The following is a 19,827-nucleotide window of genomic DNA, read 5'->3' as shown; positions in this document are numbered from 1 at the left end:
GACCAGGTGGCCTGGATCACCACTCTCCTTCTGCACCTGATATAGTGTTCAAGATGGACATTGATAAATCTTCACTGACTGAGTGCATGCATGAAGAATTAAAGGAGCTGGCCAAAGGGGATGTAAAGCACAGAAAGGGTGGCAGTTCAAAGTCACTCAGAGAGGCAGCAGAGGAAAAGCCCGAGAATCTACTTCTGAAAGGTCACAGCCATGAAAAGTCTCTGGGAGGGTTTTATGACGTAGCACAGGGAGCCAGGAGTTGGAATCAACTCCACAGCAGCTGGGGTGGCTTTGGTTTTCCTCTTTGGAAGCCAGTGGCCCTGTTCCCAGGGTATAAGGCAGAGCTACCTTTGTGCCAGCTCTGTCATCTCCTATGACGTGGGCCAATCCCAATGCCTAGAGGTGGAATAAACTGCCATCTTCTTCTGGGAACTGGTTTCCACTAAGTTCTGTGCCCCATCGCCACGCCCCTTCCCCCCATCATCACATCCTCAATATCCAGGACTCACTAGAAGGGAACAAGCAGAGTTGAGTTTGTGGTATGCTTCACTGAAGGAGGTATAAACAGGAACAGTGATAGATAGTTGTCATTGGAACACCTACACTGAGGTGCTATACTTATTACAAACTTAAATCATATAGAAGGTTGGTTTCTAGCTCTGTGACTGTGAGCGAGTTCCTTAACCTCTATGTGCCTAAAGGTTCTTATGTGTGAAAGAGGGTAACGCTGTCGCTGGTAGGCGCCACTGAGACAAATTTTGACTCATAGAGACCTTATGTGACAGAGAGAACTGTCTCTTAGGGTTTTCTTATCTGTAATGGGTCTGAGAGCATATCGCAAATCCTTTCTCAGGAGCTTCTGGTTGGGTTTAAACTGCTACGTTTCAGTAATCAGCTAAGCATTTAACTATTGTGTCATCAGCATAGAGTAACATTAAACAAATTTCCATGGAGTTTCATAGAGACACCCATAGGGCAGAGTGGAGCTTTGGTGGCCTAGTGGTAAGAAGTTGCAGTGCCAACCCTGAGGCACATGGTTCGAATCCACCAACTGCTCCACGGGAAAAAGTTGGACCATCTCCTCTCATGCAATTTAAAGCTGCTGAAAACCTGCTGGAGGGTCAGCTATAAGTTGGTTCTGACTTGATGCCACATAACAACATAAGACAGAGCAGAACTGACCCAAAGTGCAGTTTTCTAAAGGAAAATAGGATTTCCAAAGCTGTAAATTTTTATAGAAGTAGACTGTCACATCTTTCATCTTGGGGTAATAATAGGATTAAAACCATAAGAGAATTCTAGGAATAAAAAAAAATTTGTAATTTGTATAGATTACCACATTGAGTGTGAAGTTTATTACTAAATGTGAACATTTATTAAGTAGTGAAGGGAGCTCTAGTGGTCTAGTGGTAAGAACCAACGCTGCAATCCAGAAGGCACACGGTTCAAATCTGCAAATTGCTCCACAGGAGAAGGATGGGCAATACGATTAACGGCCTCTAAAAACCTTCCAGAGGGTCAACTATGGATCAGTTCCAACTCAACGGTTCGTAACGACAACACCATTAAGTAGTTACATGAACTGGAAATAGTGCTAAACATGTCATTATCTTATTTGAGTCTCATAATGACCTCAGGAAAGGATTGTAATTATTCCTATTTTCACAGATCAATAGAAAGATGAATGTCTTGTCCTAGGTTATCCACCTAGCAAATGGCAGAGTCAGACCACAAACTTAGGTCTGCCTGCTCTCCATATTATTTTCACGTCTCACTGTGTCTCTCAAAGGCTGGGCTGCGTGTAGCACTTCTTCCCACCTTCCTTGGCAGCGCACTTCCAGCTCCAGTCCCTCCTGCTTCGCTAGAGCTGGCTGGCTGCGAGGAATTCGTGTCTAGGTGGCATTTCAGGCAGCCACATTCACTTTGTTTTCAAAACACACGATTTGGAACTGTGCCAAATCGTAGAGGGCGTATAACTGGAGGGCAGCAGGAAGCTGGATTTATCTTGAACTTCTTTCTGCTCCCTGGACGTGCCAGCCTGGGGTCTGACATCATCAAGCCCTAGAAAATCTTCCCAGTCCTGGTCTGGGCAGCGGCAACTAGAGGCCCAGCTCGCTGCTCATGAGCGCCATCTAGAGGGAACTGAGATTCCCCCCCCCCCCAAGTCACTGCAACTAAGTGTGCAGCACGCTTTTTTCCTCCTCGCTGTAGTCCAATTAGAACCAGCTCATAGCTAGCTGACCCTCCAGTGGGCTTTTGGGAGACTGTAAATCGTGTGGGAGAAGATTGTCCATCTTTCTCCCTCGGAATTGCTGGTGGATTTGTACTGCCAGAGAGGCCCACCTTTGGATTAGCAGCACTAGTGCACCCCAAAATATATCTAACTCTTCCAAATTACATACGAATTTGACTTAAAGATGGGATTAAGAACAGAACTAATTTGTGATCCTCGGATTGCCTCTAACTGTGTAGCAAGGGTAAAGAAAGACATTCCTACTGCCAGCCCTAAGGTGGGTGTTAAAGTGAAACTTTTTTCCCTGTTGCAGTTGAGAAGAACGGGAATCCCAGAACATTTGATTGTGCTAATGCGAAACCTATACTTGGACCAAGAGACAATTGTCAGAACAGAGCAGGGAGACACTACATGGTTCAAAATCAAGAAGGGGGTCCATCAGGGATGTATTCTGTCTCCATACCTTTTCAATCTGTATGCAGAACAGATCATCCGAGACGCTGGGCTGTATGAAGAGGAATGTGGCATCAGGATTGGTGGAAGTGTCATCAACAACCTGTGTTATGCAGATGACACAACCCTGCTTGCTGAAACTGAGGAGGACCTGAAGCACTTGCTACTGAGGGTCAAGGACTGCAGCCTCCTATACGGATTGAAGCTCAACATTAAGAAAACACAGATTCTCACCACTGGACCAATTGGCAGCATCAGTATGGATGGTGAAGAGATTGAGATAGTTAACAGTTTTAGTTTGCTTGGCACCACAATCAACACTCTTGGTAACAGGAGACAGGAAATCAAGTGACGAATTGCATTGGGAAAGTCAGCTGTGAGGGACCTCTCAAGAGTACTGAAGAGCAACGACGTCAGGCTGGAGACTAATGTGCGCCTGATCCGGACTATAGTCTTCACAATTATGTGCTATGCATCAGAGAGTTGGACAGTGAATAGGGTTGATAGAAAGAGAATTGATGCCTTTGAGCTGTGGTGCTGGAGAAGAGTGTTGAATTTACCATGGACTGCTAGAAGAACAAACAGGTTTGTCCTGGAGAAGGTGAAGCCGGAATGCTCCTTGGAGTCAAGGATTCTGAAGCTTTGTCTGACATACTTTGGGCATGTTGCAAGGAGGGACTGGTCCTTGGAGGGGGACATCATGTTTGGCAGAGTGGAGGGGCAGCGAAGAAGAGGAAGACCTTCGATGAGATGGATCAATTCTGTGATTGGAGCCGTGGGAATAAGTGCATTTGAGATGGCTAGGTTGGCACAAGATAGAACAGCATTTAGAGCTCTTGTATATAGGGTTGCTATGAGTCACGAACAACTCGATGGCACACAACAACAACAACAACAAGAAGTTTGTTCCCTGCTAACCCAGCTATCATTCCCACAACGTCATGGTGCGGTTCTGCCATACTTGTGACCAAGCCATTCCCTCTCTCCTTCTCTGCGCCTTCTCCTAGCCATCCATCAGGAAACTCCCATTCATCCTTTAATTCTCAGCTGCAATACTATCTCTTATATGAAAGTCTCCCTTTGACTTCTCAAGCCAGACTGAAATATTCTTTGTATGTTCCCATTGTGTGTTAGTGTATCTACTCCAAACAAAACCAAATCCATTGTTGTCAAGTCTATTCTCGCTCATAGTGACTCCATGTGTTAGAGAGTATAACTGTCCTGGGGTCCCCCCTCCTCCGTAATCTTTACAGAAGCAGATCACCTGGCTTTTCTTCCATGTGCTGCCAGGCACTTTCAAACCACTCACCTTTAACTTACAGATGAGTGCAAACCATTCACGCTGCCCATGCCCCTCTAAAATCAACTACCCTGCTGCCTGCCTCTCTACTGGTGGTTAGCTCCACAAAGGCAGAGACCAGGTGCATGGCCTGGGCAAAAAGATCACAACTCTAGAACTACAGACACAGTTTACTGAGTTTTCTGCATATTATAAAAACGTGAACAGACTGACCATATTTGAAACAGAGAATTTCATATGGAACAATAAGTGTCCAGCTTTTCTTGGAAAACTCATAGGCATGGCCCTGCATGCAGGACCAGCATTTCAGTAAAGCAACAATAAGAGGAATGAAATCGTTTGTGCTCCGTTCAGAGTGGGCATGTACTCTGTGATTTGCCTTGGTATCTATTAGCCAGCACTGTGTGCACCTTTATCCTTGGAAGATGTTAAATTGGCAAGAAGTTGCTCAACAAATGGGTTTGCCAAATAAAAGAGTGAATGCATGAACAAATGAATGAAATAATCCAAAAGAAAGATGAAATATAGAAAAAGTGCAAAAAATGGTTTGGGTAGTAGATAAGCTCTTTGATCTAAGGATAACAGAAGAAGAATTGATGTCTTTGAGTGGTGGTGCTGAAGAGGAGTATTGAGCTATTGAAAATGGACCTCAAAGAGAACAAAAAGGTTTGTTCTGAGAGACCAGGCTACTCCTTGGAGGCAAGAATTTTGAAGCTCCATCTCACATACTTTGGACATGTTGTCAAGATGGACCAGTCCTTGGAGAGGGACATCATGCTTGCAAGCGTGAAGGATCTGTGCAGGAGAGGAAGACCCTGGATTGATACAGTGATTGTGGTAAGGGTGTGTGTGTCAATAAATGTATGGGACATGAGGAGATTGGCTCAGGATAGGGCAGTGTTCATAAGGTCGCTATGAGTCACGGGCTACTGGACGGCACATAGCAACAACAACAGTGAATAAAGTAAACTGAGAAGACTTTTTCTGATCTTTTAGGTTTCCCATCTCCAATACTGACCCTAGGAAAAGCACTATAGGAGGGGGTCAGGAGGCTTCAATTATAAGCCCTGAACAGACATTCAATGAATGTGTGATTTGGTGACTTATGCTTCTATGACACCTGCTAAATAAACAGTTCAGCTTAAATCAATAGGACAACTGCCTTAACTGTCTTCACTCCACGCACAGGTCCTCATGACCTCAGCTCTCAAGTTTGACCTGGAGAAAGTTCTCCAGATAGTGATGGGCCAAGCAACTGGTCAGCTACCCAAGTGAAGGACCCACATCTCTGACTCAGGCCCATTAGTCTTATAGTTGTGAGTCCTAGAATTTGAATGCAACAGAACATAGGGGGTTTCCTCCTTTCTTCTACCTCTTATTTCCTCTATGAAAGAGCAGAGGGAGTGCCCATGCTGAAGGGACCTTTGAAATGAAGATCCGTGGCTTATTTTACCTTTCCATTGATGGTCTTTTCGGAGAGGAGGTGGCAGAAGACTTGGAGTCTGTGGAGTCCCTCCTGAAATGAGAGATTGAAATGATATTGTCTTGCACACTGACATGCATCCTGAGTCCTGAGAGCAGGGGAGAAAGCATCCCAGGCCAAGGCCACTGGAGCTAAGGATGAGGAGACCTGCCTCCACTGCATCTGCAGCAGGTGGGAGGACCCCCTGGCAGTGTTATTTATAGAACAAACCAGAAACATTTTTCAGTTATTGCAATCACCCATTATGAAAACCATTCAGAAGCATGAAAAAAATACTCAGAAAACATTACAAAGGCAAACTAACAGGAGACAAAGTAATTTGTACACTTCCTATCAAAATGAAAAAGTATGTAAACAGACCAGGCCTGGGAGGGGAATGGAAACAAAAACCGTTTTATTCATTGGAGGCCACACAACTGTGGGCAAAAGTTTCTCATTTTTATTTTCAAGTTCATAAATATACTTTTGGTGTTTTTGTTGTGTACCATTGAGTCGGAACCAATCCATAGCTGACCCTCCAGTGGGTTTTCGGAGGCAGTTAATCGCACAGGAGGAGACTGCCCATTCTTCTCCCGTGGAGCATCTGGTGGATTCAAACCTCATGCCTTCAGGATTGCAGTGCAGTTACTTGCCACTAGGCTACCAGCACCAGCGCTCCCTGATATAGGTTTTATATAATAAATCCTGATGGTAAGTTCTCATTACAAAAACGGAAACTTAAGTTCACCAGCTGAGCTGGACCAGGACCCTTGCTAGGCACACTCCTCCCAGCAAGATCCTCTTGTGTGTCTAGTCACTTTGACAGCTTCATATCATAGCTCCTGAGTTAAAAGGAAGTTACAATTCAACATCCCAGGGAAGTGTTCAAGATGTAAAATCTAAAGTACTTTCTAAAAACAGATGACTATTACACACAGAACTTAGGATATTTGTACTTTAGTGAATTCTTTAAAATGAACTCTCATCCCCCCCACCCCCTGTAGGTGCAGCAACTTCCCATGGGTCACCAGCACCATGTCCAGTGAGATGGTGGACACTGTACGTCTCTACATCAAGGCAGAGCCATCCAGCCTCAACAGCCTAAAGGGCTCCTTAAGAGACCGAGCCCAAACCCTCAGTGGCCCTGGTCCCAGGTCCAACTCCCACCCACTGCCCCCCAGGCTGCAGGAGGAGGGAGATGAGGAGGGGGCTGGGTCCTGTGAGGAGGGCAGTGGGAAGCAGGTGCCTCAGCCTGGTCTGTGGGGTTCTGACGTCCAGCTACCACGATGGCGTGGCACTCTGAGAGGCCTGCAAAGCCTTCTTTCAGAGGACCATAGATGGGGAGCCCCTCCTGTGCCTATGCCCTTGAGACCTCAAGCTACACCCTTGGTGGACTGCTGGGTGCAGTGGCCCTCAGATGGCCATGGTACCATTTGAGGTTGGCAGTTTCCTGTTCCTATGCCCTCCCACCTCCCAGCATCCTTTTCCCAGACAGTTATATAAAGTCCAGCAGGACTGTTAAAAAAAGAAGAACTTCCCGGCGCTGGCTGAAAATCGCCTGTGACTTCATCCATAGCCACTGGTGAGAGTCAGCGCCCAGAGCCATCAGGGGCTTTAAGCTCGTTGTCCACTGCTGTGGTGTGGACAGCTGAAACCCAGGCCCCGACAGGCACCTGGTTGGGGGGGGGACCCAGACTCTACTTCATGCTCTGCTGGAGAAGGAGGGGCAGTCTCCTGTACCAGTCAGATCCAATTTGACGGTACACACACACACACACACACACACACACACACACACAGTTTTTCTTCTTCTTTTTTAAAAAAAGACTACTTCAGCCCTCGCAGCCCTCTGCCTGGGGCGGGCTGCACTCGGCCTCCGGCTCGGGGTGAGCCGTCATGGCCCTCTGCCTGGGGCGGGCTGCCCTTGGCCCCCTGCCCAGGGCGGGCTGCCCTCAGCCCTCTGTCCAGGGTGAGCCGTTGTGGCCTTCTGCCCGGGGCGGGCTGCGCTTGGCCCCCAGCTCGGGGCGAACCGTCGCGGCCCTCAGGAGCAAGAAGGCAAGCAGCTGTAAACCAAGACCACCAGTAAGGTGATAAAGCGTCCTCCCTTCCCCCCTTTATATCTACGCCCCTGTTCAGCATGAAGAAGCCAGAGAGTCGGCATCCAATTCCCAAATCAATAAGACAGTTGGTTTAATTACTATTGGAAAATGCTTGTCATTCCTCTGTAGCATTTGGTCCCCACTGGACCCTCATTATTTCCTTCACCTGCTCCCCCCACAGACCAAACTGTGCAGCTCTGCAACTGCATCCTGGCCGATCCTCACCCTTCTGCCCCCAACCCTCACCTCCTTGTACCCCCAATATGTTTTTCCCAATAAAAAAATATTTTTTTAAAAAAAGAAGAACTTCCTGGCATGGAGTGGATATAATGGGTCAAAGATGTGTGCATTATAAAAATAGATATATAATGGGTGGCAGACGTCTTCAGTATTATCTAGTTGTTATTGTTGTTGTGTGTTATCAAGTCAAAACCAACCCATGGCTGACCCTCCAGCGAGTTTTCAGAGGCAGTAAATTGCATGGGAGAAGACTGTCCGTCCTTCTCACGGAGCAGCTGGTGAATTTGAGCAGCATGACTTGAGGATTGTAGGGGAATTTCTTACCACTACATCACTACCATCCCTTTACCTATTAAATAAACAGACATAGTCTATCAAGAAGGTAAGTGGTCTGAATAGTCACACCTGAAAACCCACCGCCGTTGAGTGCATTCTGAAGGGTGATCATCCACCACCAGGTTTCTGAGGTTGTTTATCTATCTTTGCAGGTAGACACTGCCCTTCTTTCTTCTGTGGAGCAACTAGTGGGATGCAAACCACTGACTTTTCAGTTAGCAGCCCAATACATAAACCCCTGCACCATCAGAGCTCTAGTCACATAGGAAACAAAAAACCAAGCCAGTTGCTGGCCTGTGGGTTCGGCCTCCCAGTGATACCCATGTGTGCCAGATTGAACCGTGCTCCATAATGATTTCAATGGCTGCATTTTTCGAAGCCAATTTCATGCCTTTCTTCTACACAAAGAATAAGTAGGAATTATTCATACATCCATGAAGGCTTTTATCTGTCTGGAAAGACAAGGCACTTAGATCCTATCTGAAAGTCACAGAGGTTTGGGGGGCAACTTGACTGAGGTGAGCCAAGAGCCAAGGTTAACAGGCTCAGAATTGAGACAAAAGATAGTTCTGTTCCTCTCAGTGGAGACCTGGAGTCTGATAGATGAAGATCTGAATCTTCCTCTGTTGCTTAACAGCTGTGTGTTCTTAGGACAGTCACTGCTCCTTTCACCTTCAGCTTCCTCAACACGAAGTGGGAAAGCTGAGTATAGAGTTAACGAGATGCTTTCCCTTTTCTATGGACAAATAAGGTCCTAGTCTTATTTACCCTTGTAACCTGATACAGGTGGAATATCAGTGGTGTTACCAGGCAACATCGCTTACAATAAAAGCGATAGCTGATTTTCGAATTCTGTTAAGACCAGAAAGGCTGTGAAGGAATTATAAATAATAAATTATAAATAATGTGGAAAATCAAAGTGTTTCTCTGCTCTGAGCTGGTGAATGATCACTGTCCTTGCTGGGACAGGGACCGTTACAAGATTTGGGAGATGAGGCTTTTCAGTCAGGAGGTCCCCACACTTTGCAGCCTCCCTTTTTTTTTCTTTCTTGTTGTGTATCGTTCAATTGGATTCGACTGGCACAGGAGGAGATTGCCCCTCCTTCTCCAGAAGAGCATCTAGTGGATTCGAACCACATGCCTTCAGGACTGCAGTGCAGCTTCTTTGCCACTAGGCCACCAAAGCTCCCTACATTGGAGCTTCTTGTGAAACACCCATCATGTGGGTGAACCAGAGACGGTGAGCACTACATGTGGCCTTCTCTGAGCATGCATCAGGCTACCCTGCAGGCACATGACATTCTGTCCCTGCCTCCTCTTTGGTGGAGTCAGTGCCAACTGGCACCTCTGGGTCTTGTGCATCTGTCTGATTGAGTCAAAGACTCCCAGAGGTGGGACAGCTGGCGGCAGTAACAATAACCACCAGGCAGGGTGTGAGGGCAAAATGCAACCTTAGAAGCAGAGCTGCTGGCAGAGGGTGTGACAAGTCTCAGCATCCTTCCCCCTACCCCCCAAATATTTGTTACCTGTCTTTGGGCTCTTCCTTTTGCTTCTTCCTCGGTGGAGAAAGACCTGTCTCTGGCTTCCAGTCTGCACAATCATGTTTTTTTTCATTCTTCTTTGCTTTTTCTCTTTCTTCTCCTTTTTCTCCTTTGGGGGGCCCTGGGGAGTCTGAAAACAACAAAGAAGCACTGTCCCTCAGCTCAGTGGTACCAAAGCAGGACTCAGCATGGCTCTCGGGAGGAGAGAACAAAGGGCAGCCCCCCAGCACGTGCACACAAATATACATTTGGACACAGCCACACGACATGACTACACAAGACACATGTGTGCAAACACACACTGTCACATGGAAATATAACTGCATTTACACACAGATCTGTGCGCGTTTTCATGGTTGTATACACACATAAATCCAGCCTCCATTGAGCCCACCTCACTCAGGGCAATCCCGTGGGTGTCAGAGAAGGGCCGTGTGTCAGTGGGTGGTCTTTCAAAAGTAGATTACTTTGAAGGGGGACTGTACAACAATGAAAGAATTTTTTTCAAAGAGAAAAGAAAACTGGGGGTGGGCAGGGAGGAAAAAGTGCAACAATGAATGAATAGAAATTCAAGTTCTCTAAACTTTCATTAAAATCTCAATTAAAGAAAGGAAATGACAATAAAAATAAAGGATGATCATCTGTACTACTCAGGGACTCCATGTATATTCCTAGGTTGTTGTTGTTTTGTGCTGTGGAGTCCCTTGATACATGCACCATATACACAAACACAGGGGAGCTCTGGTGGCCTAGTGGCAAGAAGCTGTGCTGCAATCCCAAAGGCACGTGGTTTGAATCCACTAGCGGGAGTCTGGACAATCTCCTCCCATGTGATTAACTGCCTCTGAAAATCCGCTTGGTTTTGACTTGATGATACTCAACACACACACATGCACAAATACAAGCACACAAACAAATACATGCATATATCGGTATGTAAAAGCTCACATCTAAAATGTTTGCACGTGTATACACAGACACAGCATTCCTAACTCCCTGATCCAGAACACACTTGTCATTTATTAAGTCATTCAACAAACACACACTGAATGCTGCTGGGTGCCAGGCATTGTTCCAGCGAATGTGGATGGAGACAAACACCAACTCCAGTCTTCCTGGCCTCTCTTACCCAAGAGCCGCTTCCAGTTTTTGATGAGGACTTTGGCTAAGGACACCACCTCCTTATCTGAGCAGTGCTTGCGGACCCCATTAACAGCAACTCCAATCCTGGTGGTCTGCAAAGCAAGATGGGTAGTTGCAGGAATGGGCACCAGGACTGGTGATCCTATGTCAGCCATCCTCTTCCTCCTGATCCCTCCAGGGCCCCAGCTCTGACTTATGGATGAAACAATACTTTCCCTGATCCTATAACTGAGGCCCTGGCCTGACCCCTACCCTAATGAGACCCTTGGCTTTGGTCAAGCTGAGGAGGGAAGCTTTAACTGATGCTCAGGACCCCTGCCTTTCTCAGACTCCTCGTGTCTTTGAGCCCAAGTTCCAATTTAGACGAAGCTCTGGTTACCACAGTGTAGGTTTTGAGGGCCAACAGGCTTCTAGTAAAATCTGGAGGCTATAAGAGCAACAAAGGGAGGATCTAAAACCAAGAGCGCTTTCCCCTCTCCCTGGATCACTGGATTCTTGGATTCCACAGGCCTGAGGCCCTGGGAAAGGGGGTGTTTGAAGAAAGAAAACCAGGCTTTTAGACTTAGAAGGGTCCCAATGCTTGAAGGCACCCTGTTTCTAACTTACTATTTCAGTATCTCCCTCAGTCCCCACCCTCAGAGGTCTGTATCTCAAGACTCCCCTTTTCTTAGGTTTTCAGAAATTCTTCCTAGAACTCCTCCGTCATTGTCATCTCCTACTAAAAGTGTCTTCCCTGTCCCCAAAATCCAGGCAATTCCCCAGGACTCCCCACCCTATCCCAGCCCACCTGTAGTAGCTGGATGGACATCTGACAACTGTTCAGCTTCTTCAGAAGGTCCAGGGCCCCTGCCTGTGAAAGGCAACAAGGTGAGAACCGAGGTCCATGGTTTGCGCACTGGGTCCCAGGTCTCTGACTATAGCATGGTCTTGGTAGGAGAGAGGGAGGTGAGAGGGATGAGATGAGACCATTCCAGTTACAGGATGTTGTTGTTGATTGCCTTCAAGTCAAGCATGGCTCATAGCAACCCTATGAAAAGGCCTGAAGCCCCTCTACAACTATGAACCTTTATCAAACTTCATAGAGTTTCTGGAGGCATGTTATTTGGGAAGTGGATGCTACTCCTACAGACAGACAAAGGGTGGAAGAACGGGAAAGGGAGAAGAGAGAAGGAAAATGCTGGTCCAGACTAGCCCTCTAACCTCACCTTATTCCTGCTGACCCTTCTACCAAGCATGCTCTTCCCCACCCCACACTCCCCCCAGGTGAATCTAGACATGGCTTGTTAGTGTTTCTGTATCCCACCCCCCCACACGGTGAGAACTGTAGACTTTCAGACGTACATTGAAGGTCTAAGTGGACTTCTAATAGCGCACAATTTGATGAATTTTGGCATACACGTACACTCATGAAACCACCACCACAATCAAGATGTGGACAAAGTCATCACTGCAAGTTTCCTCACGTCACTTTGTAATTTATCCTTCTCTCTACTCCCCCACCCCGGGCCCAGGCAACCAGTGAGCTGCTTCGTGTCACTGTAGATGAGCTTGCGTTGTAGGGTTTTATATGAAGAGTACTGCATGGGGTTCGGGGCAAGAAGGAAGAGTGGTGGCTTCCTTCATTCAATTATTGTCATATAATCATTATGAGATCCTTCCATGCTATTGTCTGGGTCAAATGTTGTTCTTTTTTATTGCTGAATAATAGTTTTCCATTGCAGAGTGTACCATAATCTGTTTATCCATTCACCTGGTGATGGGACTCTGGGGTAGTTATCAGTTTGGGGCTATTACAAATAAAGTTGTTATAGGGAGCTCTGGTGGCCTAGTGACAAGACGCTGCACTGCAATCCCAGAGGGATGCGGTTCAAATCCACCAGATTCTCTGCTGGAGAAGGAGGGGGCAATCTCCTCCTGTACCAGTCAGATCTGATTTGATGGTACACGTAAAAATAATACAATAAAAATTAAAAAAATAAAAATAAAGTTGTTATGAGTATTTGTGTATAGATCCTAATGCGGATATATATTTTTATTTCTCTTGAATAAAGTTGTTGTTGTTATGTGCTATTGTGTCAAAATTGACTCATAGTTGACCCTCCAGCAGGTTTTCAGAAGCAGTAAACTGGACTGGAGGAGATGGCCCATCTTTCTCCCTCAGAGAAACTACTGGATTTGAACCACATTCCTTTGGGTTGGCAGTGCAACTCCTTAACCTCTAGGCCACCAAAGCTTGCTCTTGGATAGAAAGAATTATTCGTATATCTGAGATTTTAGAGCTCAGTACAAAGCCCAGTGCTTCCTATGTGAATGAATGGATGAATGGGTGACTGAGCAATGAAAAATACCCAAAGTAGGAAGTGGGAGAGGAATGTAGGAGGGGACCAAAGGGTACTCAGAAGAGCATGCCTGCTAGCTACCAGGCTCTAAACACTCCTCGCCCATTTTAGCCTCTCTCTTCCCACCCCCTTCCCAGCAGCCAGCCTGAGCCTCCTGGCTTGCTCGGTTCTCTGGGGAGCACCAGCTGACTATTCTGTATGTCCCTTCCTTGCCTCCCTGCTCGGTTCCAGCTTCCAACCTCCCACATTGCCCAACTCCTGGATCATATTCCAAGGGAGCCTCCCTAAGTCCTCAGCCTCCCTCAGAACTTAGGTTCACAGGATTTTATTTCAGTGATGTGTCCTGTGGATATATGTGTGCATGCAAACCTGTGGTCATACAACTCTGTGTAACATTAAATGCTTGCAAAGTGCACACTATTCAAAGTCTTTTACATGTATTATCTCATTTAACACTCACAACCATCCTATGAGATAGGTATTTATCACTATCCCCGATTTTACATAATTACAATGCATTTTTACAGAGGAGAGATTAAAAAAAAAAAATCTAAAAAACAGGTCAAATAATTTTCCCAAGGATATAAAGCTTGTGAAAAGCTGAGCTAGGAATCAAAGGTTGAGGGTCAGCATAAGGGAGGAAGACCTTCAATCAAGCGGATGAACACAGTGCCTATAGCAATGGGCTCAAGTGTGTCCGAGATGGTGAGCACAGCACAGCATAGGGCAGATCTCAGATCTGTTGTTCATATGGTGGCTGTGAGTCAAAGTCAATGTGATGGTACCTGACAACAGCGAAGTCAACAGTGGGCACGTGCCTCTGTGTGTCACAGCTCTATGGTGGGACAGCCACATTTCCCTGTGCACAAAGGATATGTATGCACTTGGGGGTGTCTCTGTCCATGTGGGGCTGAGTATCTGAAGTTTCAGAATGCCTTTGTCTATTTGTCTTTTGAGGTGATGCTTGTATATGTTAAGTGTGGCTGTTTGCTAAATCTTTAGTTATATGTGTCTGGGCATAGCTGTGTTTTGTATATGAATGTAGTTGTCTTTGTGTATTTGCATGCATGTGTGTATTTTTTTAAAAGAGCTCATTTGTTCTAACTTCTACTTTTTTCCCCTTGAGTATTTTTTCCTGTTTTTTTGTTTTGTTTTGTTTTGTTTTGTTTTTCCCCAGCACCATTATAGATGGAGAGGAGACTGAGACTGTTAAAAATTTCACCTTGCTCAATTTCACAATCAACACTCTTGGCACCAGCAGTCAGTAAATAAAATGATGAATTGCACTGGGAAAATTTGTTGTCGGGGACAGACTTTTCCAGCATGCTTAAGAATAATATCAATCTAGAGACTAAGGTGTGCCTAATATAGGCCATGGTCTTTGCAATTACTTGCTATGCATCAGAGAAGTGGACAATACCTAAGGATGGCAGAAGATGAATCAATGCCTTTGAGTTGTGGTGCTGGAGAAGAGTATGGAACATACCATGGACTGCCAAGAGACAAACAGGTTTGTCCTAGAGAGGGTGAAACCAAGTTGCTTTATGGAGGCAAGGATCTTGAAGATCTGTCTCATATACTTTGGACACATGGCCAGGAAGGACCAGTCCTTGGAGGAGGCAGCATGCTTGGAAGGGTAAAGGAACAGTGTAAGACAGAAAGACTCCAGAGGAGATGATTTGGAACAGCAACTGGAGTAATGAGGTTAGGTGTGTCAGGGACAGTGAGATTGGCTCAGGATAGGACCAAGTTCAAAGTGATTGTACATACATAGGGTCACTGTTTCAGGCAATTGGATGGCATGTAACAATAATAAGATAGAGTTTACAAAACATATTGATTTTTTATCATTCATATATTATTTACAATTAATTAATGTTTAATTACAATATCTGATCAACCTCTTATTGTATATTGCCTTTTACTTCACTTAGTGTCTTATCTATTAATTTTTACTCCCCTTCCTTCCTTCTTTCCTCATAAACATCCAAAAGGGATTCTGTGTGTAAAAATGTTTCTAGCTTTTTATAATAGTGATCTGCTACAATCTTTGTCCTTTTGTGACTGACTTGTGTCACTTACCATAATTTCCTCCAGATTCATTCACATTATGTAGTGTTGCACGAATTCTTTATTGTTCTTTATTGCTGCATAATACTCCACTGTGTGTGAATGTACCATGGTTTCTTTAACTATTTGTATATTGATGGAGAATTTGGGTTTTTTCCATTTCTTTGCTATTGTAAATAATGCTGCAATAAATGTCGTTGTGTTCCATGAATTGGAACTAATTCACAGCAGACCCTTCAGCAGGTTTTTAGAGGCAGTGAATCACATAGGAGGAGATTGCCCATTTTTCTCCCGCAGAGCAGCTGGTGGATTTGAACTGTGTGCCTTTTAGATGGCAGTGAACTCCTTGACCACTAAGCCACCAGAGTTCCCTGCAATAAATATGGATGTGTATACGTCAGTTTGTGCCACAGCTCTTATTTCTTTAGGATATATGCCTGTTAGTGAGATTACTGGATCAAATGTCAAATTGTATTTGTGCTTTTAATATTCTGAGGAAGCACCAGGCTGCTTTCCACGGTGGTTAGTGACACCATTCCCACCAGCAGTGTAAGAACCTTCTAATCTTTCCACGTCCTCACCAATATTTGTTGTTTCCTGTCCTACTGAACTTTACTATTGCTGCTAAAGTGAGAGGCTATTTCACAGTTGTTTTAATTTGCATCTCTGATGGCCTAGTGGGTAAGGAATTGTGCTCCCAACACAAAGGAAGAAGGTTCAAATCCACCAGCTGTTCTAAGGGATGAAGATGGGCAATCTACTCCTGTGTGATTTACTGCCTCTGATAACCCGGCCAGCTATGAGTTGGTTCTGACTTTATAGCAATGAGAGAGAGAGAGAAAGACAGAGACAGAGAGAGAGAGAGATTATCTAATGATCTGAATGTCTTCTTTGGTAAAATATCTTTTCATGGCCTCTGCCCATTTAAGAAATGGTTTTGTGTCTCCCTTTAGAAACTGCCAGGGTCAGTATGTTTGTCATGTCAGTTAAAGGCAGATATATCTGTAGTTTCCTGTTCAGCTAATATAGTGTGTGGCTACATGTGTGCAGAGTTGTGTGTTTTTTGCAAGTAATTATGTGCATGTGGAGCTGTAATTATTGGTGTTCAGCTGTAAATTTGAAGTGGTTTCAGCCAGGGCACACTCACTGAATCCAACAAAAGCTCCAAGTCCCTGGGACTTTAGCAACTGGCACCAAACCACAGGCCTGAGCTGCAACGTGGAGGATCCGTCTTATTACAGGAAGTGTGTCCTTCTCTCCCTAACCACCACAGGGCGGGCCCACTTTCACTCCCAGAGCGGGCCCCACCTTCTCGGCCAGATGCCCAGAGCTCTGTGCCCACCCGGATGCTGCCAAGAGCCCAGGCGCAGACGTGGCTACAGACTGGCTCTGTGCTGCGAGGACCCTGAAGCCAGCTTCGCATCTTCTCTGGAGAAAGCTCTGGATACTTCCACAGAGACCCATCCCCAAGGGACACTATTTCCTCTTCTCATGTCACAGAAGAGGAAACTGAGGCCAAGAGAGTGGCTTCCTGAGGCCATAAAAGCAATGAAGGTGAAAAGTCCCTTCCTCTTCAGCCAGAGCTCTACCTCCCCACCCTGACCAAACTGCCTTTCCCCAAACCTCCCAAGCTTCACCTCCTCTTCCTACCTTACTCCATCCCTTGAATCCGGAAGCTGAGCCTCTTTCCCAGTGTAAGTCAGTGAACAAGGGGTTGCAGTAACCTGTCTACTCAACAAGAACTTCACCTCTAAAGGCCTTGACTGGGCTCCACCACCACTATGCAGGAAAGTGAGCCAGGTGACTATGAGTTTTACCACTTTTGGAGGGCTGGGGTGGGTAGAGTTTGGAGTGTTGGAATGAGAACCCTTCTGTGGGCTAATCCTATGCCCCTCCTAACTCTTCACGGCTGTGCAGAAGCAGACCTCAACCAACTCTCATCAACCACAGACCTTTACATACACATCTCATCTCTTCAACCCCCACAAATGCCAGCATATACCCCGCTCCATGAGTGATGTAATTTCATCTCCTTACAGATGTAGAAAAGGAGGGTCTGGCCTCTAGAAAGTAACACATTACACTTCCTTATCTACTCCTGGGCTCACTGACAAGCCCTGAGGTGGACCTGGCAAATAGAAAAATTGTACCCCTGCCCAAACATCTGATATCAATCTTAAATAGTTAACATAATCAAGCACTTTTTCAGCTTAACAATCAAAACTCTGCCTTGAGATCCAATTATTCATTTTTCACGAAAGAGCTCTTTCTTTTTTCAACAAAGTAAAACAAAAAAACTGGCTCTTGCACTTTCGCCTGATTGCCTTGGTCCTTCAGAAGCTTCCGGTAACATTTTTTCTTCTTTTGGATGGTAGGGTACATTAAAACAGTCCCCAGTGGCTGGAAACATTTTAGGGGAAAAGAGTGAGTCTTGTGGGTTTGTGGACTGGTGCTCGGGTCAGGCAGCAGATTCCTGTTGGCTGGGACTCCGAGGGGTGTTGGAGTGGAAAAGGGGAGTAGGTACAAGGAGGCAAGTGGGTGGGTGAGTGGAAAAAGGAAACAGTGAGAAAGGGAAGCAAGTGGAGAAGAAAACCCTGACCATAGGAATCAAAACCCAATCCAACCCACTGCCAGGCAGTGAAGTCCAACTCACATGATCCTACAGAACAGAGGAGAACTGCCCCGTAGCATTCCCAAGGCTCTAAACCATTAGGAAAGCAGATTGCAGAAAGCTCCCTGGGGGCTGCTGACAGGTTCCAACTGCATGTCTATCGGTTTGCTGCGGAGCACTTTAACCACTGCAACACTTTGAAGCCAGGAGTAAGGGTTCTCAAATAGAAAATACTGTATTCGCTTAAACTTGCTGCATGAGCTCTCACAGCTGGCGAAGGAAAAGTGCTATAGAACCCGCTAGACTTATCTGCCCGTGCCTTAGACAGGCCTGTGCAGCCAGCCCTCCCTCTCCAGGCTCTGTTAACTTCCCTTAAGGTTCACCCCTTTCCCAAACGCCTAGTGATGGTGGGACAAGAGGTCGCTATCTGAACTTCCCATGCCCAGGGTCTTCTGTCCTCTCTTTTCTCTCAGAGATGAACCCATGCCCTGCACAGCACCAAAGCCAAGTTTGCTATGACCGGGCCCTGCCCAGTCGGAGGCAAAGATCACGCAGAAATCAAACATTAACTTCAGATCTGGCGCTGCGCTCTGGGCAACTGCACAGAGATCCCTGAGACCCTCGGGAAGGCCCGTCCTTTGCCCACCTGGGCCGGGCAGCCCAAGCCTCTGTCAGTCAGCCCAGCCCTCTCCCCGCTCCACCCCCCCCCCATCCAGCCCAGTACCAATCCCAATGGCACTGTGGTCGCCCAGCACCTGTTCGCCCCGCCACTCAACCCCGCCCCATTCAGCCCTTCCCCGCGCGCAAACAGAAAATTGCAACCAGACGCAATGTCCCACTAAGCACTCCTCCGCTCCTCTCCCCAGATCCACTTTGGGGTGCAGCACTCCTCATCTCTCCGGCACTCTTCATCTGCTCAAGTTTCTTTGCTCCTTCTAGAACCCCCTCGGAATTCTGCCTCCTTCCTAGCCAGCCCCTCCTCTTCACCCCTCAACCCCTGTCCCACCACCCTCCGCTCCTGGAGCTTTGCACAGGTCTTGCGTCCTGGGACTCTGCAAGTCTCCTCAGGTTCAAGTTTTGTCGCCCACTTTCCCGGACTCTCCTGAAACGACTCAGAAGCCTCCTGAACCCCACAAGTGTAGAGGGACGTGCAAAAGCCGCCCCTTCAGCGCCCTAGTCTATGCACACACCCACCCCGAGACGCCCCACAGTCCCAAAGCGACGCAGAGCTCTGCGCAAGCTGCGCCTCCTCGGGTCCGCACGCGCCTCCTGGGCGTCCCGCCAGCACGCGCCCCCGGGACGCCCGGGACTCCCCGGCTCGCCTGCGCCGCGCCTCGGGGGCGGGGGCCCAAACTCTGCAGCCTCACCGTGTGTTTCCTGGCCACCATCTTCTCCAGCTTCTTGCCGATCTTCAGTAACTCCTCTTCCTGGCCCATGGTGACCTGCGACACCCACGGGGGCTAGCAACTTAGGGGAGCAGGGGGCGGCGGCGCAAAACTGGAAGACACACGACCCGCGCTAGCCCAAACACACATACGACACACACGACTGGCGGGGGGCGGGGTTCTCCCCCCATCTCCCCACCCCGGCGGGGAGGAGGGGAGCCTGGTGCGCTCTAAATATAGACTTCAAGGACTCGCCCGGGCAGAGTGTTCGTGCCAGCCCGCCGGGCCTCAGGAGAGGGAGAGGCCGCGAGAGAGGGCCCTTCGCCCCTGCCCCTTCTTGGGAGGTGACGGGTTGAAAAGAGATCGGAGACCCAATTGGGGAATCTGTCGTCCCGGGACACGACAACGGCAGGAGGAGCCTAGGGGTGCCCCAGGAACTCGGAAAAGAGTTCTGGACTCCTGCACTTGGGCAGCTGAAAGCTGGCGCACCTCATTTCACGCCCGTGCCATCAAACCAAGGTTACTTGGTGAGCTCAAAGCTCGTCAACTTAATCAAGCTAAATCCAACTCATTAGCGTTCACTCATTTTTGCAAAAGGTCTGTATACACGCGAAT

General features: G+C 47.0%; 1 protein-coding gene across 1 annotated transcript in view; it reads right to left on the bottom strand.

Annotated features, from left to right (window-relative positions):
- Positions 1-19,396, bottom strand: part of TCEA3 (transcription elongation factor A (SII), 3) — a 40,716-nt gene extending 21,320 nt beyond the window's left edge. The window contains exons 1-5 of the mRNA XM_006883533.1: positions 19,195-19,396; positions 11,595-11,657; positions 10,794-10,899; positions 9,650-9,794; positions 5,440-5,502 (exon numbers count right to left, since the gene is read on the bottom strand). Of these exons, the coding sequence (XP_006883595.1) occupies positions 5,440-5,502; positions 9,650-9,794; positions 10,794-10,899; positions 11,595-11,657; positions 19,195-19,263 (446 nt within the window). The 5' untranslated portion in view covers positions 19,264-19,396. The remainder of the gene's footprint in view (positions 1-5,439; positions 5,503-9,649; positions 9,795-10,793; positions 10,900-11,594; positions 11,658-19,194) is intronic.
- Positions 19,397-19,827: the final 431 nt, after the last annotated feature.

The sequence above is a fragment of the Elephantulus edwardii genome, unplaced genomic scaffold (assembly GCF_000299155.1).
Source record: "Elephantulus edwardii isolate Elephantulus edwardi_28Jun2011 unplaced genomic scaffold, EleEdw1.0 scaffold00028, whole genome shotgun sequence".
Lineage (NCBI taxonomy): Eukaryota > Metazoa > Chordata > Mammalia > Macroscelidea > Macroscelididae > Elephantulus > Elephantulus edwardii.
The sequence above is the reverse complement of the archived record's forward strand: the minus strand, read 5'-3'. Positions and strand labels throughout refer to the sequence as shown.